Raw genomic sequence first — 18,683 nt, forward strand, 5'->3', positions numbered from 1 at the left:
GGGTCTGGTTTTAGGAGATTGACCTGGAGCCAGATCTAAGTCTCTTGTAGCCAGAGGTAGTGTTCCATCTTTAGGATGCTCGAAGGTGGTAAAGCTTTATGCTGAAGTTACTGTGCTGTCACAGAGGGTGTTAAGTCAGCTGCATTTCTCAAGTGGAAGCTCAGGCCAATCATAATGTTGCTTTCAGCCTAACAAAGGTGTACTGGGAAGGTTTGGTACCTTTAAAAAAAACAAAGTATTATTAATAGGATGATCCCACCATACATCAGTTTCAGGATGCACTTTTACACTTGAGATATTATTCTTATATTTTAGCTATTTGATATTTGAGTAGTTCTGTACAGAAGAAAGACCAAGTTAATGAGATAAGTAACTGATAGATGGTGTCTCTTGGCAGGTTTCAGAGTTCAGAGTGCAGGTTAGAGGCTTAATTTTCATGTGGAAAGTACCTACATTTTGTTCTGATGGATTTATTAGTTTACATGTGTTACTTAATTTAATTCTTACAATAACTGTGTAGTAGCCATCTCCAACTTGGAGCAAGAAAAATGAAAACTTTTGACATTAAGCCCAACAGAGATTACTAGATCCTTGGTTACTTCAAGAAAGTTTTATTTCAGTCTTTTCCATAACACATGCAATCTCTATGCCAACTTTATGTACATGTGTTTATTCTGATGGGAACTATAGTTTATGCCACTGCTTTTTGGTCACAATTTTATCTAAAAAATTAATGCAACTAGCATGTTTCAGTCAGGGACAATAGGTCCATGTGTACCTATGTGGTGCATGTACTTCTAAGTATTTATGGAGTGTAAGTATAATAGCAGCTCTATATAATAACAGTCATTGTGTGTTTTTTAGCCTTTCTTAGATTTCATTCTTGTACAAACGAGCTCTGTGAAATTATTATAGCCAAAATACCAGTGTTTGTCTTTCACTCAATTTATCTGCACTTCATAAAAATGCTTAAATGTTATTTCATCATCCTTCAAGTTGCTTTTCAGTATGTGAAATCTATGAACTAATTCTTGAATATTTATGAAGTAATTCTGATTTTTGCAGGTGTTGCAAGCCATTAGGAATATTTAGCTTAATTTGGAACAGGATTCTCTATTTTTCTCTTGATTTTTCATTTTTGAAAAACAAGTTACAGTAAATCCATCTGTGTATAATCCTTTTGTGTCTTTCTATAGTAGTTTGGTTAGGGATAAGAGTTATAGTTCACAATATCCTGATCGAAATGCTAAGAGAATTGTTTTACAGATAACGTATATCATTGTGTATATGTTATGTGTCCCCTCAGTAAAATTCTACTTTATAGGATGTTTGAGTAGGATCAGCAGTCACAGTTAACAAAAAAGGAACTAATAAAGAATACCCTTTCCTGACTTTGTTGTTGCTGTTTTTGAGGAAAGTTATTTTACAGTGCCCCTTTATTTGCATGAGAGTTGTCTATTTCTAAAAGAACCAGTAAGATTAATAAGATCATACTTTAAAATACTTTGTAGTATGTTCATGGTGTTATGGTTTTGGTGATATGCTGCCAGTTGGTAGTTGAACAAGATAGAGCTTAAATCTTTTATGCTGACATAATGTTGGTCTTAGGTGGTTTAAGTTTCTCCTTCAGCAGATTTGTGCCTATAAAGTTATTTGCCTTAGAATGAGTAGAGCAGACATCTGGCTGATAATGACCTCGTGGGATGCTATCAGACCTTGTTTCTCAAAGTAGGGTCCACGGAGCAGTAGCATCAGCATCAGCATTACTCGGAGGTTTTTAGATGTACAGTCTTGACTGATTCTAGATTACTCCATCAGAATCTGCATTTAAACAGACCCTCCAGTTGATTTGTATGCACATTAAAGTTTGAGAAGCCCTCCTGTAGATGACATAAGACTTGGCATCTGAACAAAAAACAATCTCTATCTGAGGTTGCAAGGATATAAAGATTTAGGAATTATTTCTTAGAAAAATGAAACAAATGTTCATCTTAAAAATACATTTGTCTTTAGGATTATCTCTCTTTTCTGGAATAAAATGTGTCCAATGCATTTCTTTACTTTGATAATTCCATCTTATCTACCAAAGGAGACAGACTCCACTTAGTCTGTACCAAATGGGTAAACCTGATAATTGTTAATCTTCCCTAAGATAGTGTCATTCTCTGGCCTTGTATGAAATTGAATCTTGAGAAAAGGAGATGGAAGACTGACGTTAGAATGGCAGGGCATATATCGTCACTTATTGGGCTTGGTTTTGTTACACCAGGGATACAGATGTGCTTTATTTACTCCAAATTTATTTTATTTTTATTTTTTAAATTTTTATTGGAGTATAGTTGCTTTACAATGCTGTGTTAGTTTCTGCTGCACAGTAAAGTGAATCAGTTATATGTATACATATATACACTCTTTCTTAGATTTCCTTCCCTTTTAGGTCACCACAGATCAATGAGTAGAGTTCCCTGTGCCAAACAGTAGGTTCTCATTAGTTATCTATTTTATACATAGTGGTGTATACGTGTCAATCCCAATCTCCCAGTTTGTCCCACCCCTTCTTCCTCCCTTGGTAACTGTAAGTTTGTTGTCTACATCTGTGACTATTTCTGCTTTGCTGATAAGTTCATCTGTACCATTTTTCTAGATGCCACATATAAGCGATAATATACGATATTTGTTTTACTCTTTCTGACTTCACTCTGTATGAGTCTCTAGGTCTATCCATGTCTCTGCAAATGGCACTATTTCATTCCTTTTTATGGCTGAGTAATATTCCATTGTATATATGTACCACATCTTCTTTATCCATTCCTCTGTCGATAGACTGACTATCGTAAATAGTGCTGCAGTGAATATCAGGGTGCATGCATCCTTTCAGATTCTGGTTTTCTCCAGCTATATGCCTAGGAGTGGGATTGCTGGGTCATACGGTAGCTCTACTTTTAGGTTTATAAGGAACCTCCATACTGTTCTCCATAGTGACTGTACCAATTTACATTCCCACCAACAGTGTAGGAGGGTTCTCTTTTCTCCACCCCCTCTCCAGCATGTATTATTTGAAGATTTTTTGATGATGGCCATTCTGACCAATGTGAGGTGATACCTCATTGTAGTTTTGATTTGTATTTCTCTAGTAATTAGTGATGTTGAGCATCTTCTCATGTGCTTTTTGGCCATCTGTATGTGTTCTTTGGAGAAATGTCTATTTAGATCTTTTGATTAGGTTATTTGTTTTTTTGATATTGAGCTGCATGAGCTATTTGTATATTTTGGAGATTATCCCTTGTTGGTTGCTTCGTTTGCAAATACTTTATCCCATTCTGAGGGTTGTCTTAAAGAATAAGGATGTCCTGAATGTCTGCTGTGTGCAGACTGAAACAGTGGATCAGACCTTTCCTCAGAGGTTTACAGTCAGGTTAGGAAATTATCCTTAAAAGTCAGACAACCTACCACCAGAAGAACTGTGATATTCTGGGATACGGCCATGTTGATCCACTGGCTGGTCTTCCCCAGCTGCTGTTAAAAGGGAGAGTAGGGACACAGCACTCATTTCAGTCAGTTACACCTGTTGTATCAAAGTAAGTACTGTCATAGTGGAACAGTATATTTAAGGGGAGTTAGAATTTAGAGCAAGAACCAAAGAAATGCCAATATCTAGTTATACCTTCTCCTAATAGACTTAATATAATATTCACTGTGGCATACTCTGCCTCTGCATTTTCTAGTTTGCTTTAAGGAAAAATCTTTTGTTTTCATTCTGCTTCCTATTTCAAAACTCCCTTCAATGTTGCTCAACTTCTGAGGTGGCCTTGGGAGCCCATTGACTTTTCTGGGGCTAGCCTTAGTGTGGTATTTCAAAAATCACTCAGGCAGGTACCCCCTCAGCACAAATATGTCTTGCTCAGTAAGTAGTATGAGCATAAACCACACAGGAGGGAGAGCTGGTCTCGTTGAACATGGGCCTCTGCCTGACTCTTTCATACAGACTTGAGTGCTAGGGTGAGGGTAGGGGTCTCAGGTTCTGGGGCACCAGTGCCCTAGTGTAAGAATACCACCATGACTGCTATGAACCTAAAGACCTGTAGTAGCCCTCCTTTTTAATACATAAAAAAGATAATTTTTCATGAAACTTTGTTCCCACTTCCTTTACTTCTGATTTTTATCCAGCAGTGTAAAGTTTGTCTGCCTTGCACAGGTGAACCAGAAATCTTTGAGGTAGGAGACAGCTGCTTGTGGTCACTACATGTGAAATGCCTTAAGCATGTGGCACCTGGAACAAGACACAAGAAACACAAAGATGCCTCCCAAGAATGTGCAGTTTTCTGACATATGATTGGCAACCATGTTATTAATATAGCAGAGAAGGGAGCTTGCCATTAAGTTTCTCACAAGGAAGGAATTATAAAAGAAAAATTGTATCATACTAAGACTAGAAAAGTCACTCTCTTCATTTATTGTGCTGAATATATTACTTTTAGAAATTTGTATATAACATTTAAAAAATACTAATAAGGACATCTGTTAGTTCACTTACATCATAGATCTTTTCCTCTATAAATTCTCAATCATGAACTTAATTCTTGAGATTAAGGAGACACGGCGATATACTGTAATTTATATTAAATTGTTTTTTTTCTTCCTCCCTTAGAAAGGCCCCTTAGGCTTATCATTAGAGAAGAGCAACCAGACACCCTTGGTTCAGGATCTTACAGTGGAAAATACGTTTTGACTTGAACCGGATTAAGTGGCAACTTGATAATAAATAATTTCAGGAGATTGCTGAATGTTCCGGTTAAGGATTAGCTCAGATTTTGTTATGTCATGATTGTCCTGACAAGTGCTGTGTGGTCACATCATTGTCACACACCGTGCTTAGCGAATGCTGTGGCCACTTTTGCTCTGCAGGAGAATGACTCGGGCACTTTGGACACAGTGGGCGCTGTGGTCGTGGACCATGAAGGGAACGTGGCTGCCGCCGTCTCCAGTGGAGGCTTGGCCTTGAAACATCCAGGGAGAGTGGGGCAGGTAAGTGATTCTGGGGTTTTTAAACTAGCTTTCCAAGTTGAAACATGGAATTTTCTAGCCCACAGGTTTTTGCACAAGTAGAGATATTTTTTTTTCTTTAGAAAAAACAAATGATTGTTCTTAACACTTATGTAGTATAAATCATCAAATACCTGTTCAGGATTCTTTCTAAAATTAAAACCTATCTCACAGTAATAGGGTTCTTCCTGGTCTTTACAATTGGTAATCCTATGTTTGGCTACTTTCAGCAGGCTAGCTACTGGCCCGGGCATTTATCAGACATTTAATAAATGTGCATCCATTTCCATTTTCTTTCTTTGTAAATGTCATTCTCTTTAGGATCCAGTACCTGACTATATGGCTGCTTGCTTTCCAGGTGGAAAAACAGTTTTAGAGTTACATTTTGTATTTCCTCCATTCAAGGAACAATAACATTTTGACCCTCTAATCCCTCCTCTGATTAAGCATTTCAGCTATTTTATAGACTGACTAGTAGTCCAAGTCACCAACACATGATACCACTTGAGAAATCGAGATAGAAGGGTCTAATTTATGTGCAACTGGCTTATTCCCTGTTCACTTGTACATCTTCTTCACCCCTGACTCCCCATCTCCATCCAGCCTTTAGTACCCAACTGAGAATGAAATTTAATAATCCATTTGATCTAATAACCTTTCTGAGAATAAACCAATTTGGCACATTACTTACAGCCTTAATAAATATTTGTTGAGTGAACAAATGAATTGGACACCCTCACAGAATCTGTTAAAGTTGTTGGACAGGGTGTGCTTAAGCTCAGTGCTTGGATCTCGTGTTGCATCTGTAGCACCGCTTGGCACGTTCTGTGTGCCTTGTCTCTCATGTTTGAAGAAGAGTCGGTGTCACAGTTGCTTTGGACATGATGGTTAGCTAGTGCTTGGAGCAGAGTGATCTGCTTCGTGGAGGACATCTTTGCAAAGCCCCAAGTGATGTTCCCTGATTTGCCCTTTATTGTGGACAAGCCACTCACTGTCCTATGGTGGGAAGGGGAAGGGAAGAATAATTAATTTTGTGCTACTCTTTGCCTACCATACAAGGGGATTTATGAGGAATGATTACTCAACATGTGAAAATGCTTTGAACTCAGTATAAAAAAGCCTTTGTCTGGTCATGGTATTTTTCCACATTATAAAGCCCTGTGTATTTGTCAAGTTTGGAATAAGAAAATCAAGCTTGGCATATCAGATCTGGATTCCTCGGTGGAGAAAGAGAGAGAAAAGCCAGCAGAGCCACCTTCATTGCATTGCAATTCCCATGACTTTCTTACTGGTTTTTGTTTGTTTTCGTTAGTAAAATAGCAACAACAGAATCAAGGATAGTGCTGGACTATGTTAGCAGGTTATTACACCGAACCCTGCACGTGGGGTTGCCCTGGAAAAAGAAATATGTAAAACTTAACACGTACACATTTGAAGCTAGGAGAGTAGGTCTTAAAAGTTCTTACTACAAGAAAAACAATTCTGTAACTGTGTATGATGACGGATGTTAATTAGACGAATTGTGGTGATCATTTTGCAATATATACAAATATTGAATGATTATTTTGTACACCTGAAGCTAATATAATGCATGTCAGTTGTACCTCAATTTAAAAATATGGGCTTCCCTGGTGGCGCAGTGGTTGAGAATCCGTCTGCTGATGCAGGGGACACGGGTTCGTGCCCCGGTCTGGGAAGATCCCACATGCCGCGGAGCGTCTGGGCCCGTGAGCCGTGGCCGCTGAGCCTGCGCGTCCGGAGCCTGTGCTCCGCAACGGGAGAGGCCACAACAGTGAGAGGCCCGCTACCGCAAAAACAAAACAAAACATAAAAAACCTTGCATATTGATTTACTCCACTTGTCTAGTTTATGAATGCATAGTTTGTGAGAGCTGATAAATCAGGAAAGGGTGTGGAGGGGTAAAGAAAGGTGCTTACGGGAAAACACAGTTGCTTAATCATGTTATATTGCTCAGACAGAGGAGAAGCAATAAGCCTAGAAATATGCAAGCATCAGATGGGAGGTAAAGAGCCATTCTTCTTGACGATCAGGACAGAATGAAACAAAATACTCAAGCAAACTATTTAAAAAAGCAAAGATTAATTATTTTTTAAAAATGTGCTGAAACTAGCTATTCTTATATACATTTTAAATGCACAAGTAACTCTAAAAATTTTAGCATATTACCCGTATTACCCAGCTGCTGAAGTGGCAATTTGAATTAGAACTTGTTTGCTTCCTCAGCTTATCATAATTGTTAGAACTTACAAACAGGGCGCGAGAGAGGAATTATTATCATTATGTTCTACTCTCCCCTAACCCTCACCCTACCCACACACAAACAGGCAGTTGAGTTTAGGGGCTAAGAGTGTGGATTTGGGATTTAGGTAAAACTTTATTCTGACCCCACCCGCCCACTTACCAGTCCCCTCCCCATGGACAAGTTACTCAACGCCGTTAAGTTCTACTTTCCACAACTATAAAATGGGGATAAATAGCTACCTTACAAAGTTCTAGAAGGTTAAATGACATAATGCATTTCAATTGCTTATCATAGTGCCTCCTAATAACAGCTGCAGCTGCTGTTTATTAATCACTGGCTCTGTGCAGCAAGTGTGTTAAATTCCCATGATCCTACAAGACTGTGAGGTGGGTGTTTTTATTACCCTCATTTTATAAAAGAGGAAACGAAGACCCAGCGAAGATTAAATTATAATAATATCATCACTTGTATGACCTACTTTTACTGCATGATAATAGCTTTGATAAAATTTTACACTAAAAAGAAGGAAGCCTTTTCCTATCGCTCTTAAAGCAAGTTGTTTTTAAAGATCTGCTTAAGGTTGTTATGTTTTATCCAAAGGAGTGGATAAGAGAGGGACAGTCTCTGATTCTTTCTTTTATCTTAGCCATCACTGTCTCAGCCCAACCAATTTCAGAAGGTTAAGAAGGAAGACAACTTTAGGTCATGAAATTGAGGAGAGATAGCATAATGGAAATTTGCGTAGAGAGGAGGAACAAGAGTAAGAATAAACTTCCTTTTCATGGCCTCCACTGGGCTTCTCAGGGGTGTCCTCTTGGCCATATTTCCTATTTTTTAGGTGCAGACTCCTGGTCAAGATAATTGTGGGAAATGGAAAGGGCAATGGGCTACGATCCAGGGTTTCCAGTGAAGGAAGGATGGGCCCTTCCACCGAGGTCACATGTTCTCTGAGGCTTCAGCTGACCCAACACCCAGCCTAGGTAGTACCAGTGGAATGGCTTATCCCACAAGTCTGCCATTTTATTCTGAAATCCATATGTTGAATTAATTCCATAGAGCTTTTAGTTGCCACACTCACCCAGCTGTCTTGTGTGTTTTAGAAGCATGGTGTTTTCAATATGTCTGCCATATCAGGGGTGTTGTGTTCAGTTCTTCGTTCTACTTTTAAGAGGGGTATAGTCATTGACAGTGGGGGATGGCAACTGTGGATCACACGAACATGGTCAGACTTCATCTCCAATTATCCTGGACTCTGGATCATTTCTCAAGGAGGGTCATTAGGGAAGTGGGGTGGGTGTGTGCATCTCAATGTCTTGGGGAGCAGTTCACAAATTCTTTGAGAGAGAAAAGAGAAATCAGGGCATTAGAATAGATGTTGTCAAAAATTTGGAGAACTTTAGTGGAAGGTTAAAGTATTTCCAGAGAGTAGACCTAGGATTGGTGGGTGGAAGTTAAGGAAGAACTTTCCACCAATGGAAAGTGTCCAGAAGGGGTAAATGTTTCCACATGAGGTGGTGAGGTTCTCAGTATCAGAAGTGCCTGGGATATTTCACGGGAATCCCTGTTCTGGGTAGAATATTAAAGCAAATTAGTTCTGAAGTCCTTGTAAAAAAGATTAAAATATCATAGAAAGCTGAAGTCTGTCTGGTCACCATTCTCAGTCTAAGCTTCTTCTTCCAGTCCTCACAAGTGAGTTTCTAGAATATAACAGTACTATTTTATGGGAGTATCTTTTTCCTTCATCAATCACAGAGAATACTGAATGTCTTGTAGTTTGCTGCTTTTTTTTTTTAAACTCAATAGGTTTCAGAGTTTCTTCTGTAATAATTCTTAAAATTTTTTTTAAAGAAACATAATCCTTTTTTCTAATGTTTGAAACAAATTCCACATATTGCTATGCCAGTGTTTAGTTAGCCATTTCTATACTGATTGAATTTACGTTGTTTTCAGTATTTCATTCTTATCAAACAGGTGATAATGTACATTCTTGACCATGCCTCCTTTTTTTCTCTGTAATAGCTATCTAAGGGTTTTTCTAATTTTGCTTCTAAGGAATGGAACAGTTATCAATTGTGATTCCCCTTCCAAAGGCAGAGAAAATCATTGTGAATATTGAAGAGGTGAATCCAGACGTTCTGGGTGGCACTGTTGGAAACAAAATAGGAATGATTGTCACACACTTTTTATAAAACCACAGCAGCTTATTGTGTTCCTGGTGGTTTCAGACATATAAATTTATTCCACCACCTCACAAAACGATTAGCTTGAACAGGCCTTTTTGTCTCCTTTCTTTCTATCTGGCAGAGTCTAGTACAGTGGTGAGCAGATACTGGGCCCTTCGGTGCATACCTGTTTGCAGTTCCTGTTGTGCCATCCCGAAGGAGGCAGGGAAAAGGCACTAAAACCTAAAGCAGCGTTTGCTACAGCGTGGCAGGAGGACCACCCGCATTCCGGGCTCCTAGGCCTGGGTTAATGATGCCGATTCCTGGGTCAACCTCCAGACCATCAGGATATCTGGGAACCAAGGTTCCTATCATCATGCTCCCCGAGAAATCTGATATACACCTAGTTTGACAAGTGTTATTTTAAGGCAACCACAGTGATTTCAAGGGGCCAGAAGAGCAACACCTGACAAACTACAATAGAGGGAAGATTTTTCAGGGAAGGAAAAATTTACTGTTGATGAGACTAAGAAACTTTCTTTTGCTATTTTCTGAAAAATTTTAGATTAGTACATAGCTGAAAATATAGTTTTGTTAATGTTAGAACTATTGTTTGGGTAGGTCGTATACAACCTCTGGTTATCGCTCATTTGCTATACATCATTATTAGATGAGGCTTTATTAGATGGGTATGATTTCTGTCTTCTGTTGAAAGCTAGTAATTACGTATAATAATCTTAAAATATTGTATTTATCTATTTTTTCCCCCCAGGCTGCTCTTTATGGATGTGGCTGCTGGGCTGAAAATACTGGAGCTCATAATCCCTACTCCACAGCTGTGAGTACCTCAGGTATTTGCTGCTTTCATGACCATTTTTCATAACTTCAACGTTGTAGGTCATTTAATGATTGAAAACCATTATTTTTATGTAAACACAAAGCATGTGCTAAGACGTCACATGGATAAGAACATAAATGCCTGAAAAATCTTTGATATTTGGGAGATTTTGAGAATTGTTTCACAATGTAAGTATCACAGTATAAAGGCTTTGCTAACATTTTCAATACAACTTTGGAGTTAACTAAAATTTAATTGTATTTTTAATGGATTTTTTTTCCTCTAATGACTCATGGTAGTACCAAATTCAGGTCAAAATGATATAAAAGTAGCAAGGCATTTCAAAAACTAAGAGGTCATTTCTTGAGTAAAATGTTGACATAAAACTTAAAAGGTGTATTTCAAACTGCAGTTTATGGCATCTACACTTTTGATAAAATGTAGGTCCTTTTTTTGTATTTGTATTAGAAGAGTCATTTTCATTTAGAAGTGTGTGTGTGTGTGTGTGTGTGTGTGTGTGTGTGTGTGTTTGTGTGTGTGTGTGTGAGAGAGAGAGAGAGAGAGAGAGAGAGAGAGTGTGTATGTTTGGGGGGAGTGGATTTTTTAAAAAAATTTTTATTGGAGTATTGTTGATTTATAATGTTGTGTTAGTTTCAGGTGTACAGCAAGGTGAATCAGTTATACGTATACATATACCCACTCTTTTTTAGATTCTTTTCCCATATAGGACATTATAGAGTAGTGAGTGGAGTTCCCTGTGCTATATAGTAGGTCCTCATTAGTTATCTATTTTATATATAGTAGTGGGGAGTGGATTTTAATGGGCAGAATGGTTGTTGTCTAGACCCAGGTTTTCATATGCTTTTGCCAGACGTACTTGAAGCTCTTCATGTAGTTGATATGCATGGTTGACATAATAATATTGGTTCATCCCCTTTGCTGTGCTGTCTCTCAAGTTACAGTCCGAGGCCTTTCTCCCAGACGTCTTCAGGCTTTATCAGGAGGCCGGTAGACATGGCTGCCTTTCCATCCTTTCTCTCTTCAGTTTCTTGCCACATTGTTTTCTGTCCCACCACACTGACCACCCACCCAATCCAAGAGCCCTCCTCTCCCACTCACTCTTGCCTCTCTGTGGTCTCTGGCACAGGTGACTCTTTTCTTTCCATCTCTAGCGTAGATCCTGAACTGCTCTTGGTTTGTCCTGCTTCCCTGACCTGCTCCATCTTGTCCTTCATCACAGACTCTTCCCATTGCTAACGACCCCAGTGTGGGCCTCCGCTGGCTTTTCTTTATCTCACTGTGTGCTGATCTGGTATTATTGCTGTTGTTATCGTGATTTCAGCTGTTATCTTCTAACGTATTGGCTTCCACGTCTGTTTCTACTCTGGACTTTTCACTTGAAGTCCACCTGAGTTCTTTCTGCCTTCCTGTTGGATACGTCCCTGTGGGTGTCGTGTGCATATGAGATTCAGCAGCTCAACTGAACACCTTGTTCGTTATTCCCACGCCTTGGCCATCCTTCTCCTGTATTCTTTTTTTTTTTCTTGCCATCACTATCCTATTTGGTCAGACTTGAAATCTTGGTACCATTCTCATATCTGTAGCTTCTTTCCATTTCTACTGACCTGACCCTGTTACTTCAGACACCCAAGCTCCTGCCTGCGTGTTGCAGCAGCCTCCTGACTCAGATCCATTATTTGCATTGGAGGAAAAATTTGATTTTGAGCCACTCAGGTGAAGTCCAAACACAAATTAATGTTGAATCTAAACCATACTAATATAATAGACAAAAAATTGTTTCTCAGTCTCTCCATTTTGAAGAAATGAGCATAATGTAGTAATATGAGTTAATTTTTAATTTAATATTGCTGGCACAGGAAAATCTTTACACATAATACTTAGGAATTAGCTTGTGCATAATGAAGTATGGCCCATGTCTATGGAAAATTTTGGTATTTGAACAAACCAAAGTCTAAAATAGGTAATTCATTGTTTCATTTTTATTTTCCTAAAGAAATATCAGTTGGTATCATATGTTGTGTTGACTTTATTTTTTGTCAGTATGTGGTTCATGAGTTGGTTTATTGCTATTTAAATGTTAGGAGACCTGAATTCTACTTTAAGCTGGAATCCTGAGTGCCTGTCTCACTGTGTCACTTTGGAAAAGAAATTCAATCTCCTTGGGATTGTCCACCTTCCTTGTTTAAATTTGGTGATGTGGAATAAGAGCACATAAATCTTTATAGATTTGATTCAATGAAGTAGATTGCAGTGGGTGGGTAAAGTTAAAATTGTAAAATTAAGGTCTTTCTCCCTTCCCCTTGAATATTTCTTTCTTTGCCCATCTTGTGTCCACTGAAGATAGTTGTATATGACTAAAGGTAACTTTAGGTTTCCAGTTTATGATATCTAGTGTAGTTTTTTAGCTTGGATGCCCAGCTCATCATGTTATATCCTTCTTAAGTTTAAGAACTAACCATCATCAGCCTACAGAACCTGAGGATAATAGAGCAAGTCTCCAGTTCCTTCCATCTGTGGGACTTTGTGTGATTGCTTCGCCCTTGTTTCTCCTGGGGCTGTTGCTATGAGGTTGACGATGGAAACATATGGCAGAGTTGGGTGACCAAGTCAGAAGAAAGGCAGAACACAGAATTTTGCAACTGTTTGGTCAAAATAAAAAAGACATGTGCCTTAGGCTGTTGCAGAAAATCCAGAGACCTGGCCTACATTTTAGGTGTATAGTTCTTGGAAGGTGATAATTGAAAGAGAGAGGGAAGATAGTTAGTTATGGTCAGGGTAGGACATCTTAAGGCCAGACAGGCGATGTGGTCATTAGCCTGCGGGATAAACTCCAGCATCTTGTTCTCATCATGGCGGGGAGGAATGAGTGGAGAGTGGGGAAGAGCGTAGTGGGGCAGGAGCTGACCTTGCAAACTCTGACTAATGTTCCAGCATCTTTGAAATTTGCCGAGCTAGGGAGGTTCTTGTTCAGACTCTTCCACTCACTGGCTGAGACATCCTGGCAAGGAGTTATTTGTACCACAGGAATAGTATCTACCTTCATATTTATGAGGATTTAATGAGCTGATGTATGGATCTCTAGAACTTATTCATCTTACACAACTGAAACCTTATGAATTTTGAATAGCACCTCCCCATTTCTCTCTTCACTAACTCCTGGCAGTCACCATTACCCTCTGCTTCTATGAATCTGACTATTTTAGGTACCTCATATAAGTGGAATTGTGCAGTGTCTGTCCTTCTGTGACTGGCCTGTTTCACTGAGCATAATGTCTTCCTGGTTCATCCTTGTTGTCATATATGGTAAGATTTCCTTGCTTTTAAAGGCCGAATAATATTCCGTTATATGGATATACCACATTTTCTTTCCTTGCTCATCTGTCAAGGACATTTAGGTTGTTTTCATATCTTGGCTATTGTGAATAATGATGCAGTGAACATGGGAGTGCAGGTACCTCTTTGAGATCCTGATTTCAATTCTTTTCGATAAATACCCAGAAGTGGAATTGCTGGATCATATGATAGTTCCTTTTTTTTTTTTTTTTTTCCCCTTGGTACTCGGACCTCTCACTGTTGTGGCCTCTCCCGTTGCAGAGCGCAGGCTCAGCAGCCATGGCTCACGGGCCCAGCCGCTCCGCGGCATGTGGGATCTTCCCAGACCGGTGCACAAACCCGCGTCCCCTGCATCGGGCAGGCGGACTCTCAACCACCGTGCCACCAGGGGTTTTTGAGGAACCTTCGTACTGTTTTCCATAGTAACTGAACCATTTTACATTCCTACCACCTGTGTATGCAGGTTCAGATATCTCCATATCCTCACCAACATTTATCTCTTGTCTTTTTTTTTTTTTAACATCTTTGTTGGAGTATAATTGCTTTACAATGGTGTGTTAGTTTCTGCTTTATAACACAGTGAATCAGCTATACATATACATATGTCCCCATATCTCCTCCCTCTTGTGCCTTCCTCCCACCCTCCCTATCCCACCCCTCTAGGTGGTCACAAAACACAGAGTTGATCTCCCTGTGCTATGTGGCTGCTTCCCACTAGCTATCTGTTTTATATTTGGTAGTGTATGTATTTCCATGCCACTCTCTCACTTCGTCCCAGCTTACTCTTCCCCCTCCCTGTGTCCTCAAGTCCATTCTCTACGTCTGCGTCATTATTCCTGTCCTGCCCCTAGGTTTGTCAGAAACATTTTTTTTAAAAATTCCATATATATGTGTTAGCATATGGTATTTGTTTTTCTCTTTCTGACTTACTTCACTCTGTATGACAGACTCTAGGTCCATCCACCTCACTACAAATAACTCAATTTCGTTTCTTTTTATGGATGGCTGAGTAATATTCCATTGTATGTATGTGCCACATCTTCTTTATCCATTCACCTGTCGATGGACACTTAGGTTGCTTCCATGTCCTGGCTATTGTAAATAGAGCTGCAATGAACATTGTGGTACATGACTCTTTTTGAATTATGGTTTTCACAGGGTATATGCCAGTAGTGGGATTGCTGGGTTGTATGGTAGTTCTATTTTTAGTTTTTTAAGGAACCTCCATATTGTTCTCCATAGTGACTGTCTCTTGTCTTTTTGATAATAGCCATTTTGACAGATGTGTGGTGATATCTTGTGGTTTTAAGTTGCACTTCCCTAATGACTAATGATGTTGAACACCTTTTTCATGCACCTGTTGGCTGTTTGTATGTCTTCTTTGGAGAAATGTCTATTCAAGTCCTTTGCCCATGTTCTAATATTGTTTTTTTGCTATTGAGTTGTAGGAGTTTCTTATCTATTTTAGATATTAACCTCTTTTCAGAAGTATGGTTTATAAATATTTTCTCCCATTTCATAAGTGTCCATTTCATTTTATTGCCTATTTCCTTTGCTATGTTGAAGCTCTTTAGTTTGATGTAGTCCCACTTGTCTATTTTTGCTTTTGTTGCCTGTACGTTTACTGTAATATCCAAGAATAAAATATACCAATGCAAGACACATACACTAGGGGGAAAAAGAGACTGCCAGTTATATTATGACACGTGGCTTTCTCATCACTTAACACATGGCTGTTGCTTTACAAGAAACTATAGAATTGGGGGTATTCTTCCAATGAGAAATATTTGCTTCCCTGGTAACAATGTCATGCCCCTTTGCTCTTTCCATGCCTTCCTATATATACAAGCACTTTTGGTTTGAATTGTGTATCATACTGTAATCCTTTTGAAGACATTATAATGGCAATTACACTCAAAACACGTAGTTCCAGCATGGCACACAACTCAACCAAAGGGTCAACAAATGGGAACAGCTGACCTCTAGAGGCAGCGGTGGCTGTGTCACAGCTGCAAGAGAGAGGACAGCCATGGGAGGATGCCATCAATTACAGTGCACCTCCCGATTTCCAAAAATTTAAAATGTGAAAAAAAGTGTGCTTTTCTTATTCTCAGCTTTTTTGTGAAAATAATTAGTTTCAAGCTTTCTTTAAGTGGTGACATAAGGTCTTGAGAAAAGGGGGCTTGTGGGACTTCCCTGGTGGCGCAGTGGTTAAGAATCCGCCTGCCAATGCAGGGGACACGGGTTCGAGCTTTGGTCTGGGAATATCCCACATGCTGTGGAGCACCTAAGCCCATGCACCACAACTACTGAGCCTGTGCTCTAGAGCCCGAGAGCAACAACTATTGAGCCCGTGTGCCACAACTACTGAAGCCCAAGCGCCTAGGGCCTGTGCTCCGCAACAGAGAAGCCACCGCGATGAGAAGCCTGCGCACCGTAACGAAGACCCAATGCAGCCAAAAATAGATAAATTAATTAATTAAAAAAAAAAAAAAAAAAGAAAAGGGGGCTTGTGGGTATATTTGTGTTTCCTGAGTGCCTGGCACAGGGCTTTGCACTTAGTAAATGCTTAATAGACAAATTAAAATTTAAAAATGTATTTGCATGGACAATATTTTATTATAAACATCAAACTTCCGAAGAGACTGGAACATAGTTATTCCAACCATTAAAAAGAAAGAATAGTTATATAATGTGGTGGAAGTGTTAATTACCCCAGAATGGCAATCATATTACAGTAAAGAAATGTATCAAGTTAACATGTTGTACACCTTAGATTTACACAATGTTATATGTCAAATATATTTCAATGAAAAGAAAAAGAAATGTGTATGTGATTCTTCTCTCTTCTAGAGGGATTCTTGTCTTTTCAAAAAGATTATTCATCATGGAATTTCTTTAAATAGAATTTTAAAATTTGATTGAATTTGACAAAATCAGATTCACATATAATTTTTCAGTAACACATCAGATGTGTAATGTAAGATACATCTGTGGTCTTTCTCTGGCTATGGAAGGGAAGAGCAGATTGAGGATCAGAAGATTAGAAGGAGGAACAAGCAAGAGATGAAGTTTATGCTCTGGCTGACCTTAGCCTTGGTCTTCTGTTACTTGTCTGTGCAGTCTGTTTTTTTTCCTTAAAGAGAAACAGTTAAGTCCAGGGGTTTTATGGCAGCTGACTAGAGATCAGAAGACATAGGCTTCTGCATGGAGAAAGGTCTGCTCCCCAATAGGAGACCCAGTGATTTCTGATTTTCTAGGTTCTTTGATTTTCCAGGTCTTGGCTGATCCAGAAATCAAATGGTAGTGAGGGTGTGGCCATGGCTTGCTAAGAGTAGCTTCAAAGGTGGATGGGATAAAAACTGCAAAGAATGAGGCCAGGCTCTTGCTTTGATATTTCTGAGCCAGTGATTGGAGTCTCCTCAAGGGCTGGGAGGTATGTCACCCCTTCTTGATTCTTCCACCTAACAGGCAGCCACAGGTCTTCCTCTGCCCCTCTGTGAGAGATTGTCTAACGAGTCTGTGCTGCAAAGCTCCTTCCCAGATTCCTTTGTCAGGATGGCACAAGGCAGCCTTCCTTGCAAGTCACATGACACAAGAGCCAGTGGGACACCACTGCTGGGACATTGACATGTGCCCTGTGGTCACTGCTGTCTGAGGGCCCAGATGGGATGGGGAGGCAGGCAGGAATCTGTGCTCCTGCTTCCTTTGTAAGAGTATCCATTATTTCTCCTTAGTACTCTCTGTATGTCACAAGCGCTCTTGGTGGCTTAGTCTCTTGATTATCATGAATTAGAGCCCTGTTCTACTCTCGACCCTGGGTGCAGGTCACCTAGGGGTTTGGCTTCCTTTCCAACACTCTCTTCCCTGTTTTTTTAGCAACTTTCAAGGTGACTCTTCAAGGAGCTCTCTGTACTGGAGGTCTATTATTTTTCTTAGTTCTTTCCGCTCATTGACTCTTAAATATACTTTAGTCAGGCATCCTCCTCCACCACGCTACTGTCGTGCTGTTGTCAAGATTAACAATCACCTTCAAAAGCGAGTGTCATCCCTTAATCCTGTAAGCAGCATTTGACACATTTGCTTGAATGACTTTGTTCCCCGGAAATACTATTTTTTTTTTTTTTGCGTTACGCGGGCCTCTCACTGTTGTGGCCTCTCCCGTTGCGGAGCACAGGCTCCGGATGCGCAGGCTCAGCGGCCATGGCTCACGGGTCCAGCCGCTCCGCGGCATGCGGGATCTTCCCAGACCGGGGCACGAACCCGTGTCCCCTGCATCGGCAGGCGGATTCTCAACCACTGCGCCACCAGGGAAGCCCAGAAATACTATTTTTGATCAAACTCAACTGGTCTTCTTCCTGCCTCACTGGCTGCTGCTTCTCAGTCTTCTTTGTTAATTTTCTCATCTTCTTGACCTCTCAGTGTTGGAGTGCCCTGAGGCCTAGTCCTTGATTTTTTTCTTTGTCTTTGAATACCCACTGCCTTGGTGTTCTCATCCAGTTGAATGGCTAAGTACCATATATATGCTGACACCCACATTTTTATCTCTACACTGGGCCTCTCCCCGGAACTCAGTTTTTTAACTGCTTGTTCAAAGCCCCCACCTGTATATGTAATAGGCAAGATATTGCCCTCTCTGTCCCCACCTGATTCTTCACACAGGAAATGGCCCCTCCAGCCTCCCATTGGTTCAGACCAAAATCTTAGCGTCATGCTTGACCCTCTTTTCTTTTATATCTCATCCAATCAACTCCAGCAACAAACCCTGTCTACTCTCCTCTCTAAATATATTTAAAATCCAATGACTTCTTAGCACATTCACTGCTATTGGCAGATTCAATGTGCTGCATCTCTAATCTGGGTTATTGCAGGAGCCCCATAGCTAGTCCCTTGTTTTCTGCTCCTTTTCCCTTTTATTCAGTTCTCAACAACTCTTGAAGGAATATGTTCAAACCTAACTCAAATCATGTGTCATACTTCCTCTTTGAACTGTCCAGCGTGTCCCATCTCACTCAGAAAAGCC

The 18,683-nt window shown here is 39.9% G+C and overlaps 1 protein-coding gene across 13 annotated transcripts in view; it reads left to right on the forward strand.

Moving 5' to 3' along the window:
- Positions 1-18,683, forward strand: part of TASP1 (taspase 1) — a 374,267-nt gene that overhangs the window by 94,510 nt on the left and 261,074 nt on the right. For 8 of the 13 annotated variants that reach the window (XM_067011980.1, XM_067011978.1, XM_067011979.1 and 5 more), the window contains 2 exons: positions 4,906-5,025; positions 10,241-10,319. In XM_067011980.1, coding sequence (XP_066868081.1) covers positions 4,906-5,025; positions 10,241-10,319 — 199 coding nt within the window. The remainder of the gene's footprint in view (positions 1-4,905; positions 5,026-10,240; positions 10,320-18,683) is intronic. The other 5 variants (XR_010836312.1, XR_010836313.1, XM_067011982.1 and 2 more) reach the window with 1 other exon arrangement.

The sequence above is a fragment of the Kogia breviceps genome, chromosome 14, assembly GCF_026419965.1.
Source record: "Kogia breviceps isolate mKogBre1 chromosome 14, mKogBre1 haplotype 1, whole genome shotgun sequence".
Classification (NCBI taxonomy): domain Eukaryota; kingdom Metazoa; phylum Chordata; class Mammalia; order Artiodactyla; family Physeteridae; genus Kogia; species Kogia breviceps.